At 40.4% G+C, this 23,712-nt stretch overlaps 2 protein-coding genes across 3 annotated transcripts in view; one reads left to right on the plus strand and one right to left on the minus strand.

Annotated features, from left to right (window-relative positions):
• igsf8 (immunoglobulin superfamily, member 8) lies at positions 1–20,761 on the plus strand. 2 transcript variants are annotated; one of them, XM_075461447.1, is made up of 8 exons: positions 1–161; positions 330–488; positions 3,557–3,937; positions 5,390–5,851; positions 9,229–9,407; positions 9,656–9,908; positions 10,813–11,259; positions 19,772–20,761. In XM_075461447.1, the coding sequence occupies exons 2-8, from the start codon at positions 434–436 to the stop codon at positions 19,801–19,803; spliced, it is 1,809 nt and encodes a 602-aa protein (XP_075317562.1). In that variant the 5' UTR covers positions 1–161; positions 330–433; the 3' UTR covers positions 19,804–20,761. The 2 variants fall into 2 exon arrangements, with proteins under 2 accessions (XP_075317562.1, XP_075317561.1); XM_075461446.1 differs by lacking the exon at positions 19,772–20,761 and adding an exon at positions 14,459–17,739.
• Positions 18,591–23,712, minus strand: part of soat2 (sterol O-acyltransferase 2) — an 11,996-nt gene continuing 6,874 nt past the window's right edge. The window contains exons 12-15 of the mRNA XM_075461448.1: positions 21,951–22,049; positions 21,671–21,806; positions 21,186–21,331; positions 18,591–19,884 (exon numbers count right to left, since the gene is read on the minus strand). Of these exons, the coding sequence (XP_075317563.1) occupies positions 19,828–19,884; positions 21,186–21,331; positions 21,671–21,806; positions 21,951–22,049 (438 nt within the window). The 3' untranslated portion in view covers positions 18,591–19,827. The remainder of the gene's footprint in view (positions 19,885–21,185; positions 21,332–21,670; positions 21,807–21,950; positions 22,050–23,712) is intronic.

Raw genomic sequence — 23,712 nt, forward strand, 5'->3', positions numbered from 1 at the left:
CACGCACACGCACGGACACACGCCTCAGCCCCCTGTGATGCCAGCCGCCCACTCTACGGTTGGACCGTACTACGTTTCTCGAGGCGGTATCATCTGAAAACTAGCCAATATATTATGGAGCAGTCGAGGTGCTGACGGAGAAGCGATGATGCGTGCAAAAGGTGATTAAATGTGCAGCCTCGCATATTTTGCACTTGCACCGCCTTTCATTCGGCGCGCAGTTAGCTGACGCTGGCGCTAAGTCTCGCCTCTGTTTAATCAGTGCACTGCTACATTGTTTTTCCTTGTGTTCTGTTTTCCCTCCTCGCAAATAATCCGCTGGATCCCAGTCTGTGCCCGCGGCGGTGAGAACTATGAGCGGCGATAAACGAGCAGAGGAACACAGAGAGAAGAATCTGGCACAACATAATCCATCTGGACTTCAGGGGGGAAGATGAGTACCATGATGGCTCCGTTAAAAGCAACCTTATTCCTGTTTGCACACTGGGGTGAGTTCATCTACGTATCTGTTGTATCTGTTCGCTCTGCACTCAACCATCTGCCACATGGATACACTGCCATGATGATGTTTTCAATCACACTACTTGTAGACATGTAAGTCACACCAGGTAACCTTTGTTTTAATGGTTCAGTCTGCCATCTTTTAATTATTGACACATCCTTTGGACATCAGAATATATATCAGAATATCTGTCACACTCCTGAGGAATCAGTCACTTCTATTACCTGCTATTCAAGAGCAGCAGTTACAGGATAGTCCACTGTCTAAGTCAGGATGTAGGCTACAGGTGTCTTTTTTTTTCTGGTGGCATCCAGGAAACCCTGAGTCACACACTGCTTAGTTTTTATGGTTTGTATTTCTTAGCGTGTTCGTTCCATACCCTGAAGGTTTCTGGATTTATTCATGAGTGAGCTTACCAAACTCTTATATTTTTTTGCCATCTAAACTCGTTTCTGTTCATTGAAAAGAATTCTATCCCATAGCGCAGCAAAGCGGGCACAAATGTTGTTATTAGAACAATTTTTTACTTGAATAGCATATTGTAAAATAATCAGGCACGTGTTTAAAAGAATCATTTTTTTAAGGTTACAGACAGGATCCTGTTAAGCAACAGTAAGTCAAGGCAATGAAGGTACTTTTCCAGCATATTTTTATGACATTTGATAGGTTTTGAGATTTCCAACCAGAAGATCTCAAAAGCATAGTTTGGTCTCCCAATTTTGGAGAGAGAGAATTCGTAGAGCTAACATGTTTAATCTCCCTGCTCACATAATGGCATCAGTCGTATCTAAGAGCTGTACAAACAAACAAGCTTCCTCTGGGACAGAAATGGATCAGTCAGAGGTCCAACACACATCTGTGTGTGTTCTGCATAAAAAAAAAGGACGGCTCCCCGGTGCACACTGTCTAATCCAGGCAGTGTTGAGCGTTGTGATGACGCGCAGTGTCCCCCATCCCTATCAGTCCAACGTTAATTAGGACTTGATCCGCTTAAGCCTCCCACTGGTCTGCTTTGTCATTATCTACATGCGTGTTGTGAATGGACTGTGACTGCCTGTGAGAAAGCTCCAGTTGTTTCACTACACCCTTATACTCATGCACAAAGTGTTAAAACACACCCATGTCGTCTTTCTAGTAGTTCCAGTAGTTGTAAGTCAGGAACAATAGGATCGGTCTGTGGTGGTCAGGTTGAGGTTGTTTGTTTTCTCCTGACATCGGGATCTCATTTGCGTTTCGTTATGATGACAGAGAAGATTATTCTGTAAATAAGGAGTAAGTTTAAGCTGCAGTTCAGCCATCTTAGTGAACGACTGTGATGCTTATAATGTGGTCATAAAGAGGACGTCATTTGTAAAAGTTATTGGGTTTTCTTTTCTTCTTTGTGCTCTGCATTTATTTAAGCTCTCTACTTATCAAATATAGTTTTAGCTTTGGGTTAATTGTTGCTAGTTTCAGGACCGTAATAAAAATGGTGACAAAAAAGTTTTGTTTTTTTGTTTTTTTGACTTCAAACTCCACAGATATTCAGTTTGATAACCGGTGTGTCAGATATGGGTAATTGAATGAAATAACTTTGCTTGACAAACGACTCATCAAGTCGTTAAATTTGTCTACTCTTTGTCTTGGGTCATGTTGCCACAGGCTTGTCTCATTAATCAGCTAAACTGACATAGCATTTTTTTTAATGATAATAATAAGATAATAAAAATGTCTCATTAAACTCTAAGTTTTTACACGATCACATTTTAGATTAAACTCGAGCTTCTCCTCTTAAGAGAGGAAACTTCCTGGTTCTGCGCTTCTCGCTGTGTTTTTTTGTTAGATTTTGGGAAAGTAGTGCAAATGGAAGAGGACGGTCATTGCGTGAGAAGTTTCAGTGTCTGTCGCAATGAGTGATTTTCAGTATTTTAACAGACGAGGTCGATGCCAGGAAGCTTTTAGAGCTGGTGTGGTCTTTAAGGCCAGACAATGAGGCCCAGTGGAATACAGTCAGCCTGGAACCTGGAGGCCGGCTGCTCTGGAACCTGAGGCTCAAACTGAATAGTTTGGATCATTACCAGAGAGCTGAGAACATGTCATTTTGCCCGACTTTCATTAAGCAGTAAAGTGGCGTGGATTGAGTTAATTTCAGTTTGGCATGAGAAAAGCCCATCGCTCTGTTTCAGGGTGATTTGAAGTTCAAAGATATCAGATTAACCTTGTTGTTCCACTATACATGTGGTGGCTTCAGTCTTTTGTTGCTTTTGCGTTAGAAACGGTGTGTTTATATTCCTCAACAGCATCGTCTTTTTACATTATCTTCACAGTATTACACAGAAGTCACAGTGAACTGTTTTATAGGAAGCTGATACCGAGAAAATGACTGATGAGATTCAAATGCAAAAGGAAGGAACTGTTCTGTTCTGCAGAGCCCCGTGTCTGTGTCACCATATTTGGCAAAGAGACGGTGAGTTGTTCTGTTAACTGAAACTAGAGCCATCAGGTCATTTTCCATGCAGGGTCAAACACGGTTTTAATTGTTTCTCATGCTGAAAGGGAACCATGTATGTTTCAGCTAAACACTGTTGGGCATTATAAGCCACAAATGTGAATATGTAACCTTGGACTTCAGAAAATTATTAAATTGTTTTTTTTTCATCTTTTTTTAAACAAAACATTTCACCATTGAGTTAATTATAGCCTCTTTTACATAACAATATGGTAAATAAAGCACTTTCCATCTCCTGTTTTCAGCGAGCTGTTCTTTTTAAAGTTCCCCCTGGTCTGACAAATATAATTTGCCAATGAGCTCACTTACTTTTGATGATTGTATTTCATTTTATAAACATGTTATTGTTTTCTGAGGGATCTGGCACAGAGCCCCAGCCACGGTGTATCTTCTCCACAGCTATTTGCCGTATTGATTTCCTGTTAGTCTGTCATCAGCTCAGGATATTGATCAGTGAGTCCATGTACCAAACATGCTGAGAGGCACAGCCATGACCCACAGAAGCTGACATTGTTGCTTTTTCCAGTCTTTCACATTCTCGCTGTCTCTGTGTATTTTCCCCGCAGCGTTTCAGTGTGCTGTGTGCCGCGACGTGACTCTTCCCGAAGGCCCCCTCTTCCGTGTTGCCGGCTTCCCTCTCTCCCTTCCATGTAGTGTGTTGGAATACGAAGGTCCTCGTACTCAGGAGTTTGAGTGGTTCCTATATAGGGACAATTCTGGTGGAAGGCAAATAGGAGTGGTGTCCACCAGGGACAAAGGCTTCCCATACGTCCCGTTCCAGGCCCGAGTGAGGAATGGGGAGGTGAGGGTGGAGAGGGACTCGGGGGACAAGGTCCGACTGATGATCCAGAGGCTACGGGCTGAGGACCAAGGGAGATATGAGTGCTACACACCCAGCACGGACAGCACCTACCAGGGCAACTACAGCGCCTCAGTCACTGTCAAAGGTTAGACTATAAACTGAAAATGTTCTCAGTGTATATTCATAAAGACTGTTCGTATAATACTCAATATACTTGTCATTTACAGGAATTCCCCTAGAATCTGTATTTATGGCTCCGACTGAAGTGGTGTTTATTTAAGAAAAGGACTCAAATATATAGTTTAACTTTACTTAACATGGGTAAATACTGCTTTTTGTCAAGACATTTTTTTGGATACTTACTTGGTGCACTAGCAAACTTTTGCAACAGCAAGGTGTTTGGTCAACAGTTAAACTGTGGGAGGAATATTTGAGATTATTAGATTTTTGTCTCTTTATCTTATCACTGGAATTTATTTAAACAATAGAAAAATAGAGATTTCTCAAGTTAGATAACATTTACTTGTGGCACATTTCAAAGCAACAGAAGTTGACCAAAAGTACTTTCAATTTGGGCTTTGAAATGAATAAAATCAGAAATAAAGACGCAGTTGAAATGGTCTTCATGACAAAAGCAAATCATGAAAATGATGAGAAATTAGAGGAATACTAGCCGTAACTGATCAAACTGTTCTATAAAATAACTTGAAAATACATCAGTTCAATTCATTCTTTTTATGTAGCGCCAAATCACAACAAACGTGGTCTCTTTCCCTTGATTGAACTACAATTAAGGATTCAAATCTACCAAAACCATGTCACACGGCTAGCTAGTGTAAGTGTAATTACCATGTCGTTATAAATGATCATCATTGCAGCTTTTTCCTCCACCACCTACCTGTAGCTAACCACATGCTGATGGCTGAACGCGCTCTTGATTAAAATCATGCCCAGATCTTGTTGCAGCTCGGTGAAAATTACAGTTTAGCTGTGAGATATAAAGCAAACTGCATTCAGCCCCGTCATGGTGATTACAGTATGGGGCTGTCCTGTGTTACGTCAGCCAAGACTGCAAACATTGGATGTCTCAGTGAGCAATTGTAATTTGTGTTTGACTTGGTGCACAGCCGCATTTCTCATCCTGAGATGTTTTTTATTCTTGCCATATGGAGTTTGTGCTCTGCTTTTCTTTCTCTCTCTCTCTGTGAACTTGTTACACTTACAGAGATCCATCTGCTCAAGCTATGCAAAATATTTAGTCAATTCTACACCATCCATCTGGTTACCAGTTCTGTTTCTGTCAATCGCTGCTAGGTTTATGCTCGTAGGATGCTGGGTGTTAGTTTTGCTGCTGAGCATTTTCAGTAACCTTTTAATCTTCTCCTTTTTTGGCAAGGCCAGTGCTCAAATCCTGGTGAAAGCTTTGGAGCCACTCTCAGCCGCCTTATTTCATGCTGCCCTTTAGTGCTCTAAACATTGAAACACATAAACAGCACACAGGCAATTGAAATTGAATTTGTCACATTTTTTTTCCCTGCCTGGCTCCAGTAGCTGCACGATGCTTTATAACAGTCTGTGTCTCTTTGTACACCCGCAGTGATTCCAGACACACTCCAGATCAGTTATACTCGCTCCCTCACCGGCCAGCCCGTGCCAGAGGGAGCTGAATTAACACTGACTTGCTCAGCCAGCATCCAATCGGAGCAGCTCACCCATCTGTCTATCACCTTTGGGAAGCGTGATGGTGCAGAGGGTTTGGAGAGCGGAGTTGGAGGGGAAGTCAGCAACGTCAAAGAGATCATCGCCATTGATAATCTTCTGGGGGTCGTCCCCGGGCGATTCTACAAAAAGCGCTACGATGACGGAGAAATTACGCTGGAGAAAAGAAACGGAGAGGCCGGGCAAGGTGTGTATGTGATGAAAATGAGAGCGGTGCGGCCCGATGACAGTGGCTCGTACTTCTGCGAGGCGTCGCAGTGGATTCTGGACCCTGATCGATCGTGGCAGAAGATTGCTCAGAGGACGCTGGATATTGGCAACTTGACTGTTCAGCAATTAGGTCAGTGTAACTGAGAGACTAACAGTATTTTTATTGGCATTTTGTTGAAACTACAGTAGCATGCAGCAGGGGACAAAGGTCACAACGCGCATATTGCGCAACAGCTGATTCTTTTCTGCCACGAACATACATTGGACATTAAAGATAAAAGATGGAAGGATATCATTTATTGAGCACTTCTCTTAACCCATTGAGGCCGGGAAAGCATTGCCGCATTTCTACCTTTAAAGCCGGGGGCGCTGTTGCGTTATTCTACCTTTAAGGCCGGGAAAGCGTACATGTCTTTTTTCCTGTATAAGGTTGTTTTGCACCAATTATTGACCTCTGCGCCAATTAAATGCATTATAATAGACATGTGAGAGTGCCGTCATGTTCCTCGTGTCATTGTTTTGAAGTTAAGTTATATCGAACAAGCATGGAGGACTTTCAGTGGGAAGACATTTCAGACGGTAGGGATTGTGAGGAGTTTCTTGGCTTTGATGATGCTGATGAACGTGCTGACCCAATTGACCAAGCTTTATGGCTAGCACATATGTTTGAAGATGACGATAACGAGGATGATTTTGAAGGGTTTGAATGTGAGTGGAAGACTGACAATTACCACCGTAATCGACGGAGAGATTTCAACCGCACACCAGGGGTGAGAGTCGATTTACCTGCAGATGCCACACCGTTGCAGGCATTTAATCATATTTTTACTGAGGAGCTTTGGGCACATCTCGTTTCCGAGACGAATAGATACAGTGACCAGGTACTTCAGACTCCAGCTCGAGCAAAGATGGCAAGGTGGTCACACGTAACTGTGCCGTAGATGAAAATGTTTATTGGAATGTGTATGGGCATGGGACTCCTTGTGCTGCCAGTACGAAGAGACTGGCGATAAAATAAATATATAAATAGATAAATAAATAATTTAAATATAAAATTAAATTTTATTTTATTTTATTACTGTTTTTTTATTGAAAATAGTGCTGTTCCTGCACTTTACTTTTTACATTTTCTATTTTTGTGAAGGTGTATGTAAATAAACTCAATTTCCAAAGAAAACCACAGGTGTAAGCTCTCAAATACTTTTTGAATTTTGTTTCTATCTGCTACAAAGGCTGAGAAATCAATCATTTAGTAGGCGTTGACACAATTTCTGAATTTCCAGAAAAACTTCAGGTTTTAGGGGGTCTTTCTGAAATTGCCCATAGGTTTTACAGGCATTCTTTTCCAGGCGTTTTAGGCCTAAATGGGTTAACAGTCTAAGGAAGAGCTTTATAAAAAAGGATTTTTTGAGTAAGGTCAGAGAAATATACATTAAACTTCAAATGATAATAAACATGTCAGACATTTTAAAAGGGAATTTTCAGGTGCAGAGAAATCCATAAAAGTAGAGACTTTAATAAAAAAAGAAGAAAAAGCCTGCTCTTTGTCACTAACTGCAACGTGGGAGTATTCAGCAGGGCTCAGGAAGAGTGAGAGTATTAAAGGACAGAACAAATGTTAATTAAAGCTAAACAGTTTTCATTTAAAGTCTCTCTGTTTTTGCCAAAACAAAGTGGGGTGAGTCCTCCTGGACTTGTGCACAGGACTCCATCCAGGGTTTTACGCTCTGGATGTTTGTTTTACTCAGAGCTTAAGTGACTGTTTTTGCTCACTGACTGATTTATTTGCAAAGTGCTTTGATGGATGGATGGTTGGTAGAATAATAGGATAAACATTTGTATTCAAGTTGCAGACCAGCCTGTTGATATCTTGGATATAGTAAGAGCTGTAAGTGGGACCTCCTGACAAAGTTCCTTGCCGGCTGCATGGATTGACATCCGGCATTAAGAGATGTAACTAAGCATTGCTGTTTTTTTTTTTTTATATAAATTAATTTGTCACTTACTTTTTCATAGAACTTGAGATGACTCCATAAAATGCCCTGTTGTCTTTGATAACATTAAAAGACAGTATAAAACTCAATACTTTTTCCCTGAAAATGGGCCAATTAAGATTTATCTGTGCGGGACTGCAGTGGTGAGACCACCTGAATGTCAAGCTAGATATGCAGCACTATTGTTGCTTATCCATCTGGATTTAATAAGTCAGAAGCTGGCTGGCTGTGGCCTTGATGTATTGTGGATCTAACGGGTTATATAATCTTTTCTCCCATCCTTGCCTCTTGTAGCCTGCAACGAGGAAGGCTATCTTTCTCTCAGACTGATTTGTCCTTTCCCTTTTAAAGTTGCACTGCGCTGACTAACAGTCCGTCGATAAATATCCTTCAACTAAGATATCTTTATTCGACAGGATTAAGAAGTGAACTAACTGCATGCATATGTAATATGTTTGCTGTGGATATGCTTCCTTTAAAAGAAGAGGAGGAGTCGAAGTGTTACAGTGCAGCAGAGTTAAAGGTTTTTAGGTCATATTCATCTTATCTGTAGGAACTTGAAGCATAAAAACTCATCAGTGCAGGCATTGTTACTCTTTCTGACAACAACTATGTAGTTGTGCATTCTTTTGCCTTCTTTTGTCATAATGACACAATGCTCTCCTTTTGTTTGCATAAATAATGTGTCTATGTCAAGAGACATTTGTGTTGTGGTTAAATGAGGCTTTGCTCACACAATGGATTAGTGTTCACATCTTATTGTTATACCAGCCTATTAGTAAGGAAGTTTTTTTTACATGCAAGCTCAGAGAGAAAAGGTGGATTTATGTATTCTCTTGTAAGTTCATGACCCTTGAATTTCTATCTTGTTGAGTGTGGCAGATTGTGGACACTGTCGATGTGGCTGTGATGTCTGTGAGATCAGTTTCTATGTTTCTATGATCATCTGGAGTGGACATATAGGCTAAGGACAGATGATGATGATTTCCAGGTTTTTTGGAACGCTGTATCTCATTGCATGCTGCATCTATTAATGCTTTCAATTTCTATTTAGTAAAAAATATATTTTAAAACCCGAATATTCAGGAATCCAAGTGAAAGAAAGCAGAGATTCAAGTGTGAAACTATAACATATCTTTGATCAGTAGAAATTATTATTTTTTTAATTTCAGCTTTGAAATGCTTTTTTTTTTTATCACCACCCTACTCCTCAAACTTACACTGAGGATAGTTTTATATTATATATTGTTAGAAAATATTGTTCCATTTTCATTTGTGCCGTTAGAGTTTGTCATGTGTGAAACCTTTTTAGCTTGCTGGATTTTTGCCGTCTGCTTGAAGTGGTAATCCATTTTATCGTGTACTTGGGAAGCCACTTTAGCTTCACCCGAACTGCTACTTGCAGTATATCACTTGCTGTGCAGAGTTTTACAGTCACAGTTTTAGTGCCCATTTGAAGCCTTCCCCCAGATGAGATTCTGGGACCTAAAGTGTCATCTTTTCCTCTGTTTAGCTGAGTCCTTGAGTGTAACATCCGCACCCAGAGGCGAGGTGACCCTCCAGGTTGGTTCCCCTCTCATCCTGACCTGTGAGGTGTTGGGGCTGCCGTCTGAAGTGAACTCAGGCCTGTTGGTTCAGTGGATGAAAAGGGGGTCTGTAAGCAGTGATGGCGCTGGAGCCGGAGGAGTTGAGGTACTATCATTCTCACTCTGCTCGCTGATTATGTAAGTTTAATGTGGATTATTATTAGAAGCTCTGTTTGTTTTCTTCTACATAGTAGGATGTTGAGGCAGATGTTAGGATTAATTTATTGAGTAACCAAAAGAAAAAAGATATTTTTCTAGTAACTGAGGTTTAGAGGGGATGATGGGTAAGTTTTATAAAAGTCACATCTTTCACTTCACAGCCTAACTGAGTGACACACTTTACTTTCTGTTAAGGTTGAGGTGGCTCGAATTAGCCCTGACGGTGTTGTGAGCTGGGGGGACGACCTCAGCAGAGCCAGTGGCGGTTCTTTGGAGAAGGTGGCAGAGGGAAAATACTCTCTGAAACTCTTCTCTGCCCGGCCCTCTGACTCAGGAGTGTATCGGTGTGTTGTGAGTGTTTACGCTGGCAGGAGGAACCCTGGTCTCTCTACGCCTGCAACACTCACCCAGAGATCAGAGGGAGTCACTGTCAACCTCAAGACCAAAGGTGAGCCTCGCGTACTTGGTGAAATAAAAGCCTCAGTAGTATTATCTGTCTGGGACTGTGGGGATTTTGCGGCTCCAGACTGGGCATTAGCAACTAAAATAATTTTGCTTTCTCATTTCGAGATGTGAAAATGTTAGTTACCTCTGCATGCATTATACATTCTGACTTGGCTTTAGACCGAGCAGTGGATTTCTCCTTTTGCAGTTTGAGGCCTTCTGTTTTTGTGTCTTCCTCACATTTATGTTTCGTATCCCTTCTGTGAGGAACTGAGACGCAATGCAGCGATGGGACTAGCTGATGCAATGAAAAACACCCATTGATAGGTTACCATGAATATTCATACTCTTCAGAAGATTAATTCTCCTGATCCCCTTCTCTTGTATTGCCACCGGTCTGTCAAATTTAGTCATTGATCATGTTGAATTTCTCATTATTTCTAGATTACCGACATTTTGTGTCACTCTGTCTGGTCAGACTGGCATCACACATCCATGTCCCATCAGTGCACTTTGTAATCTACTTCCACTTCGAGCTAACAAAAAATTTAAGACTGTGCCTATTTGGAGCAATTACAGTACTTAATTAAATTTGGCCACTATATCTTTTAAATGAGTCACCTTGGGCACACTGCTCTCAGCACTCTTGCCATGCAATCTTCAGGAGCTGCTGGATCAAAGATGGGCTGCCAAGAACTTTGATTTGCAATTCAATCCTTTTCATTTGATCAAAAAAGACACATTAGTCGAACTCGGGTTAATTCTGATGACAATGATTGCTGAAACTTTTGAAATATTTCTTTTGCCACAAATCAAAATCGTACAATACAGTTTTGTCCTTGAGTTGTCACATGTGCTCAGTTTGTCCTTTTTATACACTTCTATCGATGTTCCACTTTCTTCCTCAGACGTTTTGGTTTCGGCTGTGGCTCAGCTCGCTCGTGGCCCTCTGCTCAAACGGGGCAACACCATCACCTTAATCTGCAACGCCACTGTGACGACCACAGGTCCTGCCCAGGCTCAGGTGCATTGGCTGAGATGGCCAATCCCTGAACCCGTTCTCAAGAGGGAATCCGATGGTGCACCACCAGAACCCGCTGTTGTATACATGCCCACACTTATAGCAACTCTAATGTACAATGGTGTTGCAAATATCTACATCAACGGTAGTGAGATAAGCGTCGACCGGCTCTCAGCTGTCAGCTATAGACTGAGGATCCACATGGCAGCACCGGAGGACCAGGGCATGTATGCGTGTCATGCTGAGGCATGGGGGCAGGACCCACATGGGGGCTGGTACAACACTGGGGCCAAAGCAGAGTCAAATGCAGTGACTGTTTACCTTTATGCCAGAGGTAAGTGCCTCCTATTACGATAGTTTTGTTCTTTGATAATGATAATTATGGCCCTGGTCGATGGAAGGGATTCCCTCTTTTACCAAACTGTAGGATTATGCCTTTATTTCTCACTTTCCATTTGTTCTAACCACAGTAGAGTGGCTCATGAGCAGCTCAACTGCAGCATTTGGGAGTTGTGGGTTTAAGACATGCTCACAAGATTAATTCTAGCTTTTAAGTATCAAACTGGTGGATCGAAGCGAGGGTCAAACGTGGCAATCTTTGGTTCCAAATCGGAGGACAGCCAGTGTGAATTTCAAGCATTTATTCTTGACCTTGATCGACAGTTACACATTTGGCATCGCTAGATTCCACCCTTGATCCTTTCCCAACCCTGCAATGGCCAGTTGCAGAGCTTGAGTGCTCTCTGTTTACACTTTCCATTTGCACTCAGTCTCACTTGGTACTCACCCAAACTTAATATTTCTGCACAACATCAATTTAAATCAGCATGATTAGTAGTCGTCCTTCAGAGCTTGCTTACAAGTGTATTCTTAAAGTTAATTTGGTCAGTTTTGATCCAGATTTTAAGGAAAAGGCATTCTTAAGATATATTTCAAATGGGGCTTGTGTGGTGATGGATGGAGGTGTTCCAGCTGGAAGAGATTATATGTGATCCTTTCTGCGTGTAATTTGGTACATCTGAAGGTGGTTTGAAGGATCATCACAGCATCGTGGGTATTGCTAGATATTCAGCTAGAGTTAATATCCAAAGTGTTTGATGATATGAAATATGAACATGCCTGCACTGTGCACATGATCATCTTGAGTTTGTCACAAAGTTGGTTGTTGATGTTTTTTCTGTTTGACAGAACTTCCTGTAGTCCTAGTTTATAACTACAGTGAATGAGCTGCTGCAGCACATAACTTAATCAACAGAGCACACTGTGCTTTGACTGTTTTCTGCGTATGATGTCTGTGTTCTTCTCAACCATCCAAGATGGTTTCTTTGCTAAATTCTGTATTTGGCATTTAATCATTTGAAATGAGATTATTGAAAGGAGGGCAGCAGTTTTATGCAATAGAAATAGCCTTGGTAACAAGTTCACATATGCCCACAAGCATGATTGTAACGGCAATATTTATGTTAGCCATTTCATAGGTACTTTTATCTGAAATGATTTACACCATTCAAGCCTCAGTACAGTAAGAAAGCCTTTGTCTTACGCATGAAGGGTTAAATCTCTCTAAATCGGGGAGCTCCGGTAAAACAGGTACAGAAGTTCAAAGTCAGTGCAGGTTTGTCATCTTATGTTGTTAGAGGTGTTAGAGGCCTTCTTGAAAGAGATGGGTCTTCAAAACAAAAGATTCTTGAATGTATCAAATCAAAATCAAATCAAATTTATTTGTATAGCACATTTCATGTACAAACAGTTCAAAGTGCTTTACATAAAATAAAAGCATTGCAGCAGGGAGTGGAAGAAGCAATAAAAATACATAAAAGAATATAAAGAGGAACAAATAGAATAATTTAAATGAATTTAAAATCAGGAAACAGTCTAGATAAGTTAAAAGATATTTCATACATAGACACATGAGAACAGAAATGTTTTTAACCTGGATTTAAAAATGTCTACATTTGGTGAAAGTTTAATCTCCACTGGCAGTTTGTTCCACTTATTTGCAGCATAACAGCTAAATGCTGCTTCTCCATGTTTAGTCTGGACTCTGGACTGGACCAGCTGGCCTGAGTCCTTGGATCTCAGAGCTCTGCTGGGTTTATATTCTCTGAACATATCACAGATGTATTTTGGGCCTAAACCATTCTGGGATTTGTAAACCATCAGCAGGCTTTTAAAATCTATTCTATGACTGACTGGAAGCCAGTGTAAAGATTTTAAAACTGGTGTGATGTGTTCAGATCTCTTAGTCCGGGTTAAAATTCTAGCAGCAGCGTTCTGGATGAGCTGCAGATGTTTAATGCTCTTTTTGGGAAGTCCAGTTAAAAGAGCATTACAGTAATCAAGTCTACTGGAGATGAATGCATGGATGAGTTTCTCCTGGTCTTTTTGGGAGAGGAAACCTTTAATTCTGTTGATGTTTCTGAGATGGTAAAAAGCTGCCTTGGTGACAGCTTTGATGTGGCTGCTGAAAGTCAGATCTGAGTCTATCAACACTCCGAGGTTACGAACTTGGTCAGTGATTATAAGGTCCCGAGTCTCAAGATATGTACCAACGCTGACCCTCTTCTCTTTGCTACCAAACAGAATGATCTCAGTTTTGTCTTCATTTAGTTGTAGAAAATTCTCTCTCATCCAGGTGTTTACTTCCTCCAGACACTGACACAGAACGTCAGCTGGGCTGCAGTCGTCCGGTGACAGAGACACATAAAGTTGTGTATCGTCTGCATAACTTTGATAATTAATTTTAAAATTCTGCAATATCTGACCCAAAGGGAGCATATACAAGTTAAACAGAAGAGGTCCAAGAATTGACCCCTGGGGGACTCCACAAGTCATGGCCACTCGCTCAGATTCATAGCTGCCAATAGTAACAAAATAACTCCGGCCTTCTAAGTAGGACCTGAACCAGTTAAGGACCTTTCCAGAAAGTCCAGTAGTGAAATCATTGACCCATTTACATGATTTCCTCAAACATTTTCTTTTCTGCTTTGGGGAGGGGCTTTTGGAGTATCCAGTCATGTCTACTTTTTACATTTGAACAAACATAGGTTAGTGATGCATTTGCTGATGCTTGACTGTGGCAGTTTTCATGAAGAGGCTTCTCCTTTGGACAGCAGTCTCTCAGTCCATCGCGATGTAGAACGTCCTGTCAGTGGTTATCCTGACCATCAGAACCAATTTGCTTTGACCTGAGGCTACAGTATAGATACAATTCAAGACCATAGACTGCATTAAAGGAATTGATGTTGCCATCAAGTCTAAGCCATGAAGCCCAGAATGAATCTCCTTAAAGTCCAGTGATGGATCCACGAGGCTTCTATTCAAAAACCATTATTATATTATATCCTGTCATTAATTGTGTTAACTCCATTGGACCAACATGCTGTTGGTCATTTTTTTCAAATGTTTTATTGTTAACTTGATATTGAGCCTCAACTAGAGTCGGTTAAAATACTTTTCAGTTGCTCTGCCATCTTAATGGGAAATTCAGATTATGTCATGGCATTTTTTCTTTCTTTTTTTTTCCTTTTCAGTTGCTGATCTTCTCCTTATCCCTCTTGTGGTTGGCGTCTCATCCGCCTTGTTTGTCGGTATCTTTATCATCGCCACGGTAACATGTTGCTTCATGAAGCGCCTGGCAAGGCAACGCGCTCAAAAATAAGCATCCATGCTTATTTTTGTCACCAGCTATCTGGCAGCTGATTTTTTTTTTTTTTTTTTTTCTTTTTCCCACAAAGAGGTGATTCACAGATTAGAATGGAAGAAATGGAAAACAAAATGACTTTAGGACAAAATTAAGCAAGAAATGGCATCTTGTATGTTTATTTTCTGTGTTTTAACCTACATGTTTCAATGCCAAAAGAAAAGCTGTTTTGTATTCTCTTGTATTTTCATTTCCGAACCTTCTCTGGACACTGTTGTAACATTGTTACAACAGTGATGCGTAATGCACCAATAGACATAGAGTTGTAGACTTTTGATGCCACCACCGAACCTTTCCTCTGGACTCTGCAAGTTTACAAAACGTTTTTGGTACCTGTTTCTTTGTTATCTCAAACAACATTTTCAGTTTATTATTGCATTTCAACTCTAAAACGGTCAAAATACATTGACTAACTCGGTCAAAATGGAAGAGAGTAATTTTTCTTTTCCCTTGTCCTGTCCAGCGTTATGGCAGCAGAATTGTAACCTAAATCCTGTTTTATGCCAAACACATTTGCTTTGCCAAGGGAAGCTTTATGACTGTAAAGCTCCCCTTGCTTCCCACGTACTGCGTATTTATCTACTTTTGTTACAATACTTTACATGTAATCGTGCCGAACCTGACAGGGAAAGAGGGAGAGCAAAGAAAAAGAAACGAGACAGAAAGACAAAGAAATGATCGGAGAAAACAATGAAAAACAAGACAAAACCAGACAACTAGCTGCTACATCTGTAGAAACCAAACAGAAAGCATCTTACAGCCTCTGTGGGGAATCCAGGCGGAGAACCATCAGGAGCACAGGAGCAAGTAGACAAACGGAGAGAAAAAAACCCCCAAAACAACAACAAAAAAAAGCTTGTGAGTGGGTGAATGAATTTGTGTGTGTGCATGCAAAATATATGGTACAACTTTTACGTGAATTGTGCTCAGTTATGAGTGTATAGGGCCACCGCCCACCCAGGCAGGCAGAGAAGACTCAAAGACCCAGGCCACCAGCAGCCCCCACGGAGCACAGAACCCGGGAAGCCCACCGCAGGGACAACCAGGCATCCATCCAGAAGACCTCAGAGGAAGACCCTGGACAGAGCCCACACGACCATAGGGCAGAGGCCTCCAGGGAACCAGGGTCGACAGCCCAGCGTCCCCGCCAGGCCCCGCCAGGCCCCGCCAGGTCCCGCCAGGTCCCGCCAGGTCCCTGCCACCCAGACACGAGTCGAGTGCTGGACCCGGGAATGGAAGAGAGTTCTGCAAGCTTGCTCCAGTGAATGTCACTCTCAATGTTTTTTCTCTATACAACCGCGTTCCCTGTCAGAGGGTTAATTATTACAGTGTGATTCTACTTATCAGATGTTTTCTGTGATGCTGGAGGTGGAGGTCATCTTACCTCAACAAGGAATGTTTTGTGTTTTCAGAAATTGCTGACAGTGTTCCAGTTTCTCTTTCCTCACACAGCATTTTTATTTAAATTCAATACAAAACCCAACAATGAGTTAATGTGTGTGCATGGTTGAGGCATTGCCACTGATGGTCACATGAATGCTGATGGGAGCAGTTCAGCCTCCAGAGCCCGCTGCCTGCGGTCCAGAACTGCTCTGCATGTAAACAGAGTCTCTGTCTGGGAGTTAATAAGAAAGCCGCTGGCTGGGGACTTTCTAATGCAGACCAACTGACTACCAATTGTAATTTTAGGCGTTCTTCACCCATGAGGCTTAAAGCTGTAGTGATTTTATTTTATTTTTTTCATACAGACTTAGATTTGCATAGTTTTGACTAAGAAAAAATGCAAGAGACACCCATTGCACTGAGCTGAAATAGAGTTTAGCCTTATTGTATTGTGTTGTATTTAGTCTTATTGTAAGACTACGCTGTAGCACCATGTTTCCTTGTCAAGCATGTGTGTTTAACATTCTGCAGCAGTCTTCTCTGCTCTTTCGAAGCACTTGGACAACAAAAATGGGACTGGGACCAAAGCCCCTTGGTATCCTTTTACTTGACTATCCTCCAGCTGAAAAGAAAAAATTCTTTGCTATTTTTTTCTGTTTGTTAAATGACTTGGACATAAAAGGGGTACTGTGAAAAAGAATTCCCTGTTTATTTCACTGAGGAACAGGAAAACAACTGTTGTTTCATGCTGGTTAATAAATTCTTGTCCCGGAGGTGAGGATTTCCTGAGGAGTTCAGCCGTATGACTTGAAAGTTTAGTGAAGTCTCACTATCAGCGTCACTGTAGTCATCATGTGGTTCAGTCCTCTTATTTCTGCTGCCAAGACTTGTTATGACTATAGCTCTCGCTGCTAGCCCACAGAAATCTGTTGGACAGACTTACTGTGTCTGCAATTTTAAAATGGGTGAAATCCATCCTCCTCTTCCTGTTGAAAGCAACACTTAAGAAAAGTTTGGTTTAGCAAGCAAGCCCACATTGTAAAATTGTGTAAAGCTACATGCATAGACTTTGTAGGTTTCTGTAGGAGTTCCTCTAAATCTCCCTGTCCTCCCTAAACTTCGCTCTTTAAACTCTGATTCTAAACATTTACAGCCATAGGGGAATAAAAATCACAGCTTTGCTTGCTTCCTGAGCGACTTTGTTCAAGATCGATTACTCAGAGCTGATCTGTTCCCACACATGGTCACCTACAACACGCTCACACATACACAGATACGTGTGCACACAGCAGCAGCAACAGGACAGAGCTGGCTGGCATTTCAGATGCAAGTAAGCGAATATCTGTGTGTTCATCTCTAATCCCCAGTTTATGGCTGCAGTATCGTGCTGCCCTTCCCCCACCCTGTGTGTGGCTTACATACAATTCTTTTCAATCTCTGCTCCCTAAGAAATCCAGCCAGCTGTAAACGGTGTAGAGTATGTGCAGAGTATGAAAACTACTATCTAAGCTGTGTTTTTGTGTGAAACCCTTTCACAAAAGTGTTTTGTTCTGTTTGAATTGTTTACTTATGCTTTAATACCATTGTTCCTGAATGCATCGTAATTGCCATTGAATTATACATTAGGCAGATGATCGCTCAGTTTTGTTTCTTATGGTGCTTTGGCAAACTTGCCAGTTTAAAAAAACAAAACAAAAAAATAAATAAACCACTGGACTTTTAATGTCACTTTAACTTTTCTGTGCCTTTTTAACAAAAAACTATTTTCAGAGACCCTTCAGAGGCCACTGTAGACATCCGAAGCCTTGCAGTGCAGCCTGCGTGGAAGGAAAATAATCCAATCTGTATTAAAAAATGCCCATGAGCTAGTTTGCCACTTTTTCCAATGTTTAGTATGGGAAAAGCCAAACATTTCTTGTGGCTGCTACAGCTTTGAATTTGGAACCAGCAAAGAAAAGGCTCATATTTCAGTTTAAGTTGTTGGAAGGTTTTTGTGATGCATTTAAAGAAAAGTATTAGATTATTTTTTCCAAACAGATTTCTGATAAAATAACAGAAGTAATGCTGACGAATAACATTGGACTGTCACTGGGAGATGTACAATAGATTGAGAAAAGATGAGGGACATTTAACTGCAATTATCTTATCCTTAGGAAACATTTTAGTGTCATTCACTTGACATTTTTTTATTTGAATAGCTCATGAATTTACATGAATTTAGCTTTTTCTTATTAATCTTATCCATCTACGTTCTTGCTACAGAATGCCTGTTTCCTAATAATTGAAAAAAAAAGAAGAAGCCAGTTGCTGTTCTGCAGATAAAGTTTGCAGCCAGCTGATTATATGCAGTGGGGCATTTAGCAGCAGAACAGATAATTCTTGAGATCAGTGCAAATCTAAAGATCTAATTTATGAAAGATTTGTATTTTTAAATGTGATGATCAGAGAAATGAATCCAGAGGAATTACCGTGTTTTTCTGGACTTCTAAAAAAAAAAAAAAGGAACCACTGAAACAAGGTGACATCAAGTGATATGCGGGATTTATTTAAATACAAACTATTCCATTTTTTCCTCTCTATTCATCAAATTTCAGTTGAATCGAAAATATGTTGAAGGTGGAGGCTTTGAATCCTAAACGGGGAGAACAGTTTCTATATTTAGAGTAATAAAATAGACCACAGCCCATTGATGTGTAAGAGAATGTGTAAAAGGTATGCAAACTTGATGGTAATGAAGAAAATGCATGAAAAATATACATTTTATTTTCAAAAGTAGACACAAAGCCGTTTGAATTCTTCAGTATAATATGTTGCATGTCTACTTCTCTCTTCTCGTGCTATGCTATATCACTTTACAGAGCATTACATCACTAATGCAAACACTACCAGTGTTAATCCTCTTCTTCCTGCATGACGTTGCGGGCAGACGCAGAGGCTTTGTGGCATGCTGATAAGATGCTGCAGCCGATGGTTGGTCTGTTAATATTGTGGCTCATTCGACCAATCCCTGCCAACTGAATGTCAACAAAATCCAGACTGAACATGCAACACGCACTGCAGGACATGGCAAAGCTTCAGCTGCATCACGGCTAGTTCAAAGATGCCCCCTTAGGTCGAAGGTTTGGAGTTATGTAATGTTTTTAGTAAAAAAAGATAAAATGAAAGACATATGGAGATGCAGATAAAATTACTTTCTTTTTGGCTTTTGTACCGTTTGATATAAATGCAGTAGAAATAAAAATGCTATCACATATTTTATTAACAGGAAAAACTGCATTTAAATTTAAAGAATTACATTCAGGTAGGGTATTTATACATTTAGACCTATATTAGGTTGAGAGGAAAAATGCAAAACCTTTTACCTCCTGTACATTATTGTGTAGATGACGAGCATAGGATGATATAAAGAATGGAAACAGGCAAACAGCCAGCCTGTTTTTGTGTGCAACAGAAACTCAACTGTTTTTTGATACTTTGTGAACACCCACATTTTCATTTTCTATTTGCACCTGATGGAAAAAGAAATATCAGCCCATTTCCATGAATATAAAGAAAGCTATACTATTTGTAAGAAATGAAATAGTATTTCAGACTATCAGTGCAAATAGCAACCTGAAATTGTCCAGCGACATCTCATCATATCTGAAAAACAATGCAGAGATGACAGTGAAGGTCATCTCTTAAATCTTTAACACAGTAGAAAGTAATCTATTTACATGTTTTTCAAGTTGTATCCTTCCCTTTTCTCCTTTCTGCTCAGTCCATCATGGCTTTCATAATCTTCACCATTAACTCCTTCATCCCAGGAGGACAGCTTCATGTCTGGTAGCTGCAGGACCATGATCGAGGCATTAACAGCTCCCAGAAACTATCCTGTTGGGGATGGTTGAGAATGATTGGAAATAGCACATTCAGCACTCCTCCTTCTCCTTCTTCTCATGTCATCTACAATACTTTGATACATCTGATGGTCTAATATCCATTTATAACCATGTAACAATCTCATGTTGCAGACAGCACTTCTATTTTTAGACAGTGGTTATCTGTGTAAGTCTTTGTGAGTGTGAATAATGCTGCTGGCTTTAGGAGAATCTTTTGCCGGGGATTCACAGAGATGCAGGGGTTCATAGCGGAGTTAAGTACACTGAGTACATCCGTGCCCATCTGTCATGCAAATCCTTCACATGTACGACTTCATCAAATGTTTGGTGTGAGAAGGAGACTTTCTCAGAGTTCAATACATGCCAGTTGTTCACACACACTGCTGCATGGGCTTATGTGTGTAATCTGAGTTTGTGTCCCTTTAGAGCATTTTTATGGACTTTATTTGTGAGCATCCAAAACATGCAGTTTGCGTGGTAGTAATGACTTAGGATGAGAACGGATGACAAAGCTAGGATAATGAAATTGGCAAAGAGGTTATTTGTCTCAGTTTTTTCTCTCTCTAACAGTCAGTACTGGCGTCTGTGTGACGTCCAACATCAAAGTATTAGTCATGTCATGGGCTCGTGTAGAATGGAAACCTGAGTTTTTACTAGCCCTTTGGTCCAGTTGTTGTTCAACAGTATTTCAAGTTCATTCACCTGCTGACCTGCTTTTCATTGACCTGAAACTGGGGTCTAAGCACTGTCTGTGATGTCTGTGTAGTCCTACAAATAAAAAACCTGCTGGTATGTAAACTCCACCAAGTGTCTTTTAATGTATCTGTCACTAACAATATACAGGGTGGGGTTTTGATTATTTTAATCTTGCACTTGTCTTTAGCTATGGAGTAGTTTATGCTGTCAAAGACCATAATAAATCTCTAAGAAGTAAAATCTGAATGTTCATAATATATGTTGTAGTGAAAAAGGGGTCACTGATAACCTTTCTGTTAGATTTATTATTTTTTTGACATATTATTTCTCCAAAGATGTTTTAATGAAGCCTGATCAAAATAGTTTTTAACCCACTTAATCTTGCTATGACATAAAGTGATGCGATACTCCATCTTTTTGAAGAGTGAAATGGTCAGATTATCCACATCCTAAAAACATGCCGTAGAGTTGCGTGTAATTTTTTAATGTGTGATTTTGATCTGCTTCAGTATTTTCTAGGGTCTATATATATCCTGCTGTAGAGAAAGCATCCTCCACATATAGATGTTAGAGAAAGCATTTGGTTAAAATACATACCCCGGTTCGTGGGCAGTGTATCTGGGCGTACCACTCTTGGCAGTACAAGCACACCTGGACACCTTGACCGAGAAAGAGACACGCCCACATGATGACGTTGAATACAGGGCTCTGTCGCTTGTCATTCATGGTAAAGTTGAATGCCACTAAAAGAGAACAATATGAGGGGTTATTGATGACCATAAGTTTATCAGCAACGCTATTTGTGTTATGGCTGAGATGCTCGGGGGACAATAAAAGTACAGGAACAAACGGAAGAAAGGTGAAAAGTAAAAAGCTGTGAAATGAATAATCTTGAGTCCCAGAGAAAAAGCCCCTGGGAGTTTTTAAATGTGTGGATTTCTATCTTATTTTATTAACAAGCCATGGAAAAGCAATTCAAATTTAAACTTAGCAGCAGTAATGATATAGACATGAATAATCACCATAATTTATGTTTATGCGTTTGGAAAGATTATTCCTTGAATCATTAGGCCATCTCTCACCTCCAAAAACTGCAAACAGACAGAACATGACAGGATAGAAGAACCCAAAGCCCAAGGCCAAAGCGTATTCGTGGACAACTGCCGAGACGATGAATACAGAGAGCATGGCAGCTGTGCGGAATCTCCTTTTTGACAGCTGCAGGAATCAGATGCAAAACAGAGAGAAAGTCTGGGTTAGAATTTAGGGGTCAGGATAGATCAGAGGGTTTTAAAGCACTTCATCTTGGGACATGCTACTTTGGGAGCAGTCCGATTTAATCTCATATACTGGCACTCTCACCCAAAGGAAGTCTCTGTATCCGTAGTAATACAACCAGTCATGAACGACCACATTCCAAGTACGATAATAATTAGCGAAGGATGTAGAGTTCCACCAGTCCTGAAAAAAAGAATAATTAATTCAGTATGAATGGGCCAAAATAAAGGATTTCATCAGTTTTAAAGCCTTATAAACGCTTGGACAGCTACCATTAATCATCCACAGTGCTATGAATGATATTCTCTTTGGTCTTTTTCAGCATATTCTGGCAGAGAGCCAAAACAGAATCTTTTTTAAAGCATATTAGCATAGTAAATGCATAGTAAATTAATGATGGCCTAAAACTCAACCAGCTCAATGCTCTGGAGGATAGATTTCGAACTGAAGTTCTGTGCTATGAACACAATCACTGGAGAAACTTAAAAAAGTTTGGATTCAAAGATCTAATTAGTCTTTGCAGCATTTATATCTTTGCCAAGAAACATTTAAGCAAATTCCTTCCTAAATGTAAAGGCTCAATGTGTGTCACAGCTCAACCTTTTTTGAACAAACAGGTAGTTGCAAGTGCATGTTATCAGATGGATAAAACACTACCTCACCAGAGCAGCAAGCAAAATAAAAATTTGAATGAAAAATGCATTGGAATAATATCAATGTAAATATGTGCCTTAAAGCGCAATGCATGAATGTCAATATGCAAGGCTCCTGCATACAAGACATGGCCTCAGCAGAGCAGAACTTTCAACAATGCAGTTTTGTTCTGGAAATATACTGATTAACAAGTGTTTTTGGACCACAACAACCTTTTCATAGTTATTACATTTATCGGAAACGTCTTTATTGTGTCCACACTGCAGGAACTGCAGCCCATTGTAGATCATAGAACAGCTGTTCTGAATACTTTTTCAGCTCTTACTTCAGAATAAGAACTGCCAGGAACCATCTGTGATGTAGTCGTACAGTGATTTATTGAAACAGTGTTACTATAAGGTTTTTGGTTGAGCGTACAAACGCAACACCTGCCATCATAAAAAGGGAAATTGCAAACACTAAAAAGTTGGTCATAAAAACAACAATTCTTAACATTAGTCTCTAATAACCTTAACTAAACGTGGAGGAATGGAGCGACAGTGAGGCCTGGGATGTAACAGACTTATATGTGACTGATGAATTATGATGTGATTTCCACTCCCCCTCCACCAACTGCCTAGCCACGTCCTTCAGTCCTAGGCGAATGCTACCAGAGAAAAAAGGTCTTCCTATGTTGTCTTTTGGAGAGCTCCTCGGCCCCCGTAACCTAAGCCCCCCGTAAGAGCTGCAGGAGCTGTCTTGTCCAAATGCTCCACAGACGCTGTTACAGTAAATAGCTTTTCTGTACAAATCATCATGGATTGATGTTTGTGAGTATTTCAGGTAAACAAGCTCATACAGTATTTCATCTGTTTCTTGGCTAACCTAAGCTAATTGTTAAGAAGCTTGCTTTAAAAGTGACACATGCATGCATGACAGTTCGGACAATCTTCTTCAAAACTATTGGGGATGAAGCAGCAGAAGCTTCCCCTGTAAATCAAATCATCATCAACACATACTGCAGCTATAAACTAAGGACAACTGTTGAATATTGGCCTTTTTGGCTCATACTGAAATGTTTACAACAATACTAACACCAGCATCACACTCAGTATGATGTAAGTTACAAATTCCCTTTAGCTTTAAGACTTCTCACTTTTTTCTGCTTTGAACATGTTATAATAAAAAAAACTGTGTCTCACGCACCCTAGAA

The sequence above is a fragment of the Odontesthes bonariensis genome, chromosome 3 (assembly GCF_027942865.1).
Source record: "Odontesthes bonariensis isolate fOdoBon6 chromosome 3, fOdoBon6.hap1, whole genome shotgun sequence".
Lineage (NCBI taxonomy): Eukaryota > Metazoa > Chordata > Actinopteri > Atheriniformes > Atherinopsidae > Odontesthes > Odontesthes bonariensis.

Excerpts from the sequence above, each read along its gene's own strand:
- igsf8 (XM_075461446.1), top strand. The coding sequence starts at position 434 with ATGAGTACCATGATGGCTCCGTTAAAAGCAACCTTATTCCTGTTTGCA. Across the intron at positions 489-3,556 it reads ATTCCTGTTTGCACACTGGG|CGTTTCAGTGTGCTGTGTGC; the intron begins GTGAGTTCATCT and ends TTTTCCCCGCAG. Across the intron at positions 11,260-14,458 it reads TGTTTACCTTTATGCCAGAG|TTGCTGATCTTCTCCTTATC; the intron begins GTAAGTGCCTCC and ends TTTCCTTTTCAG.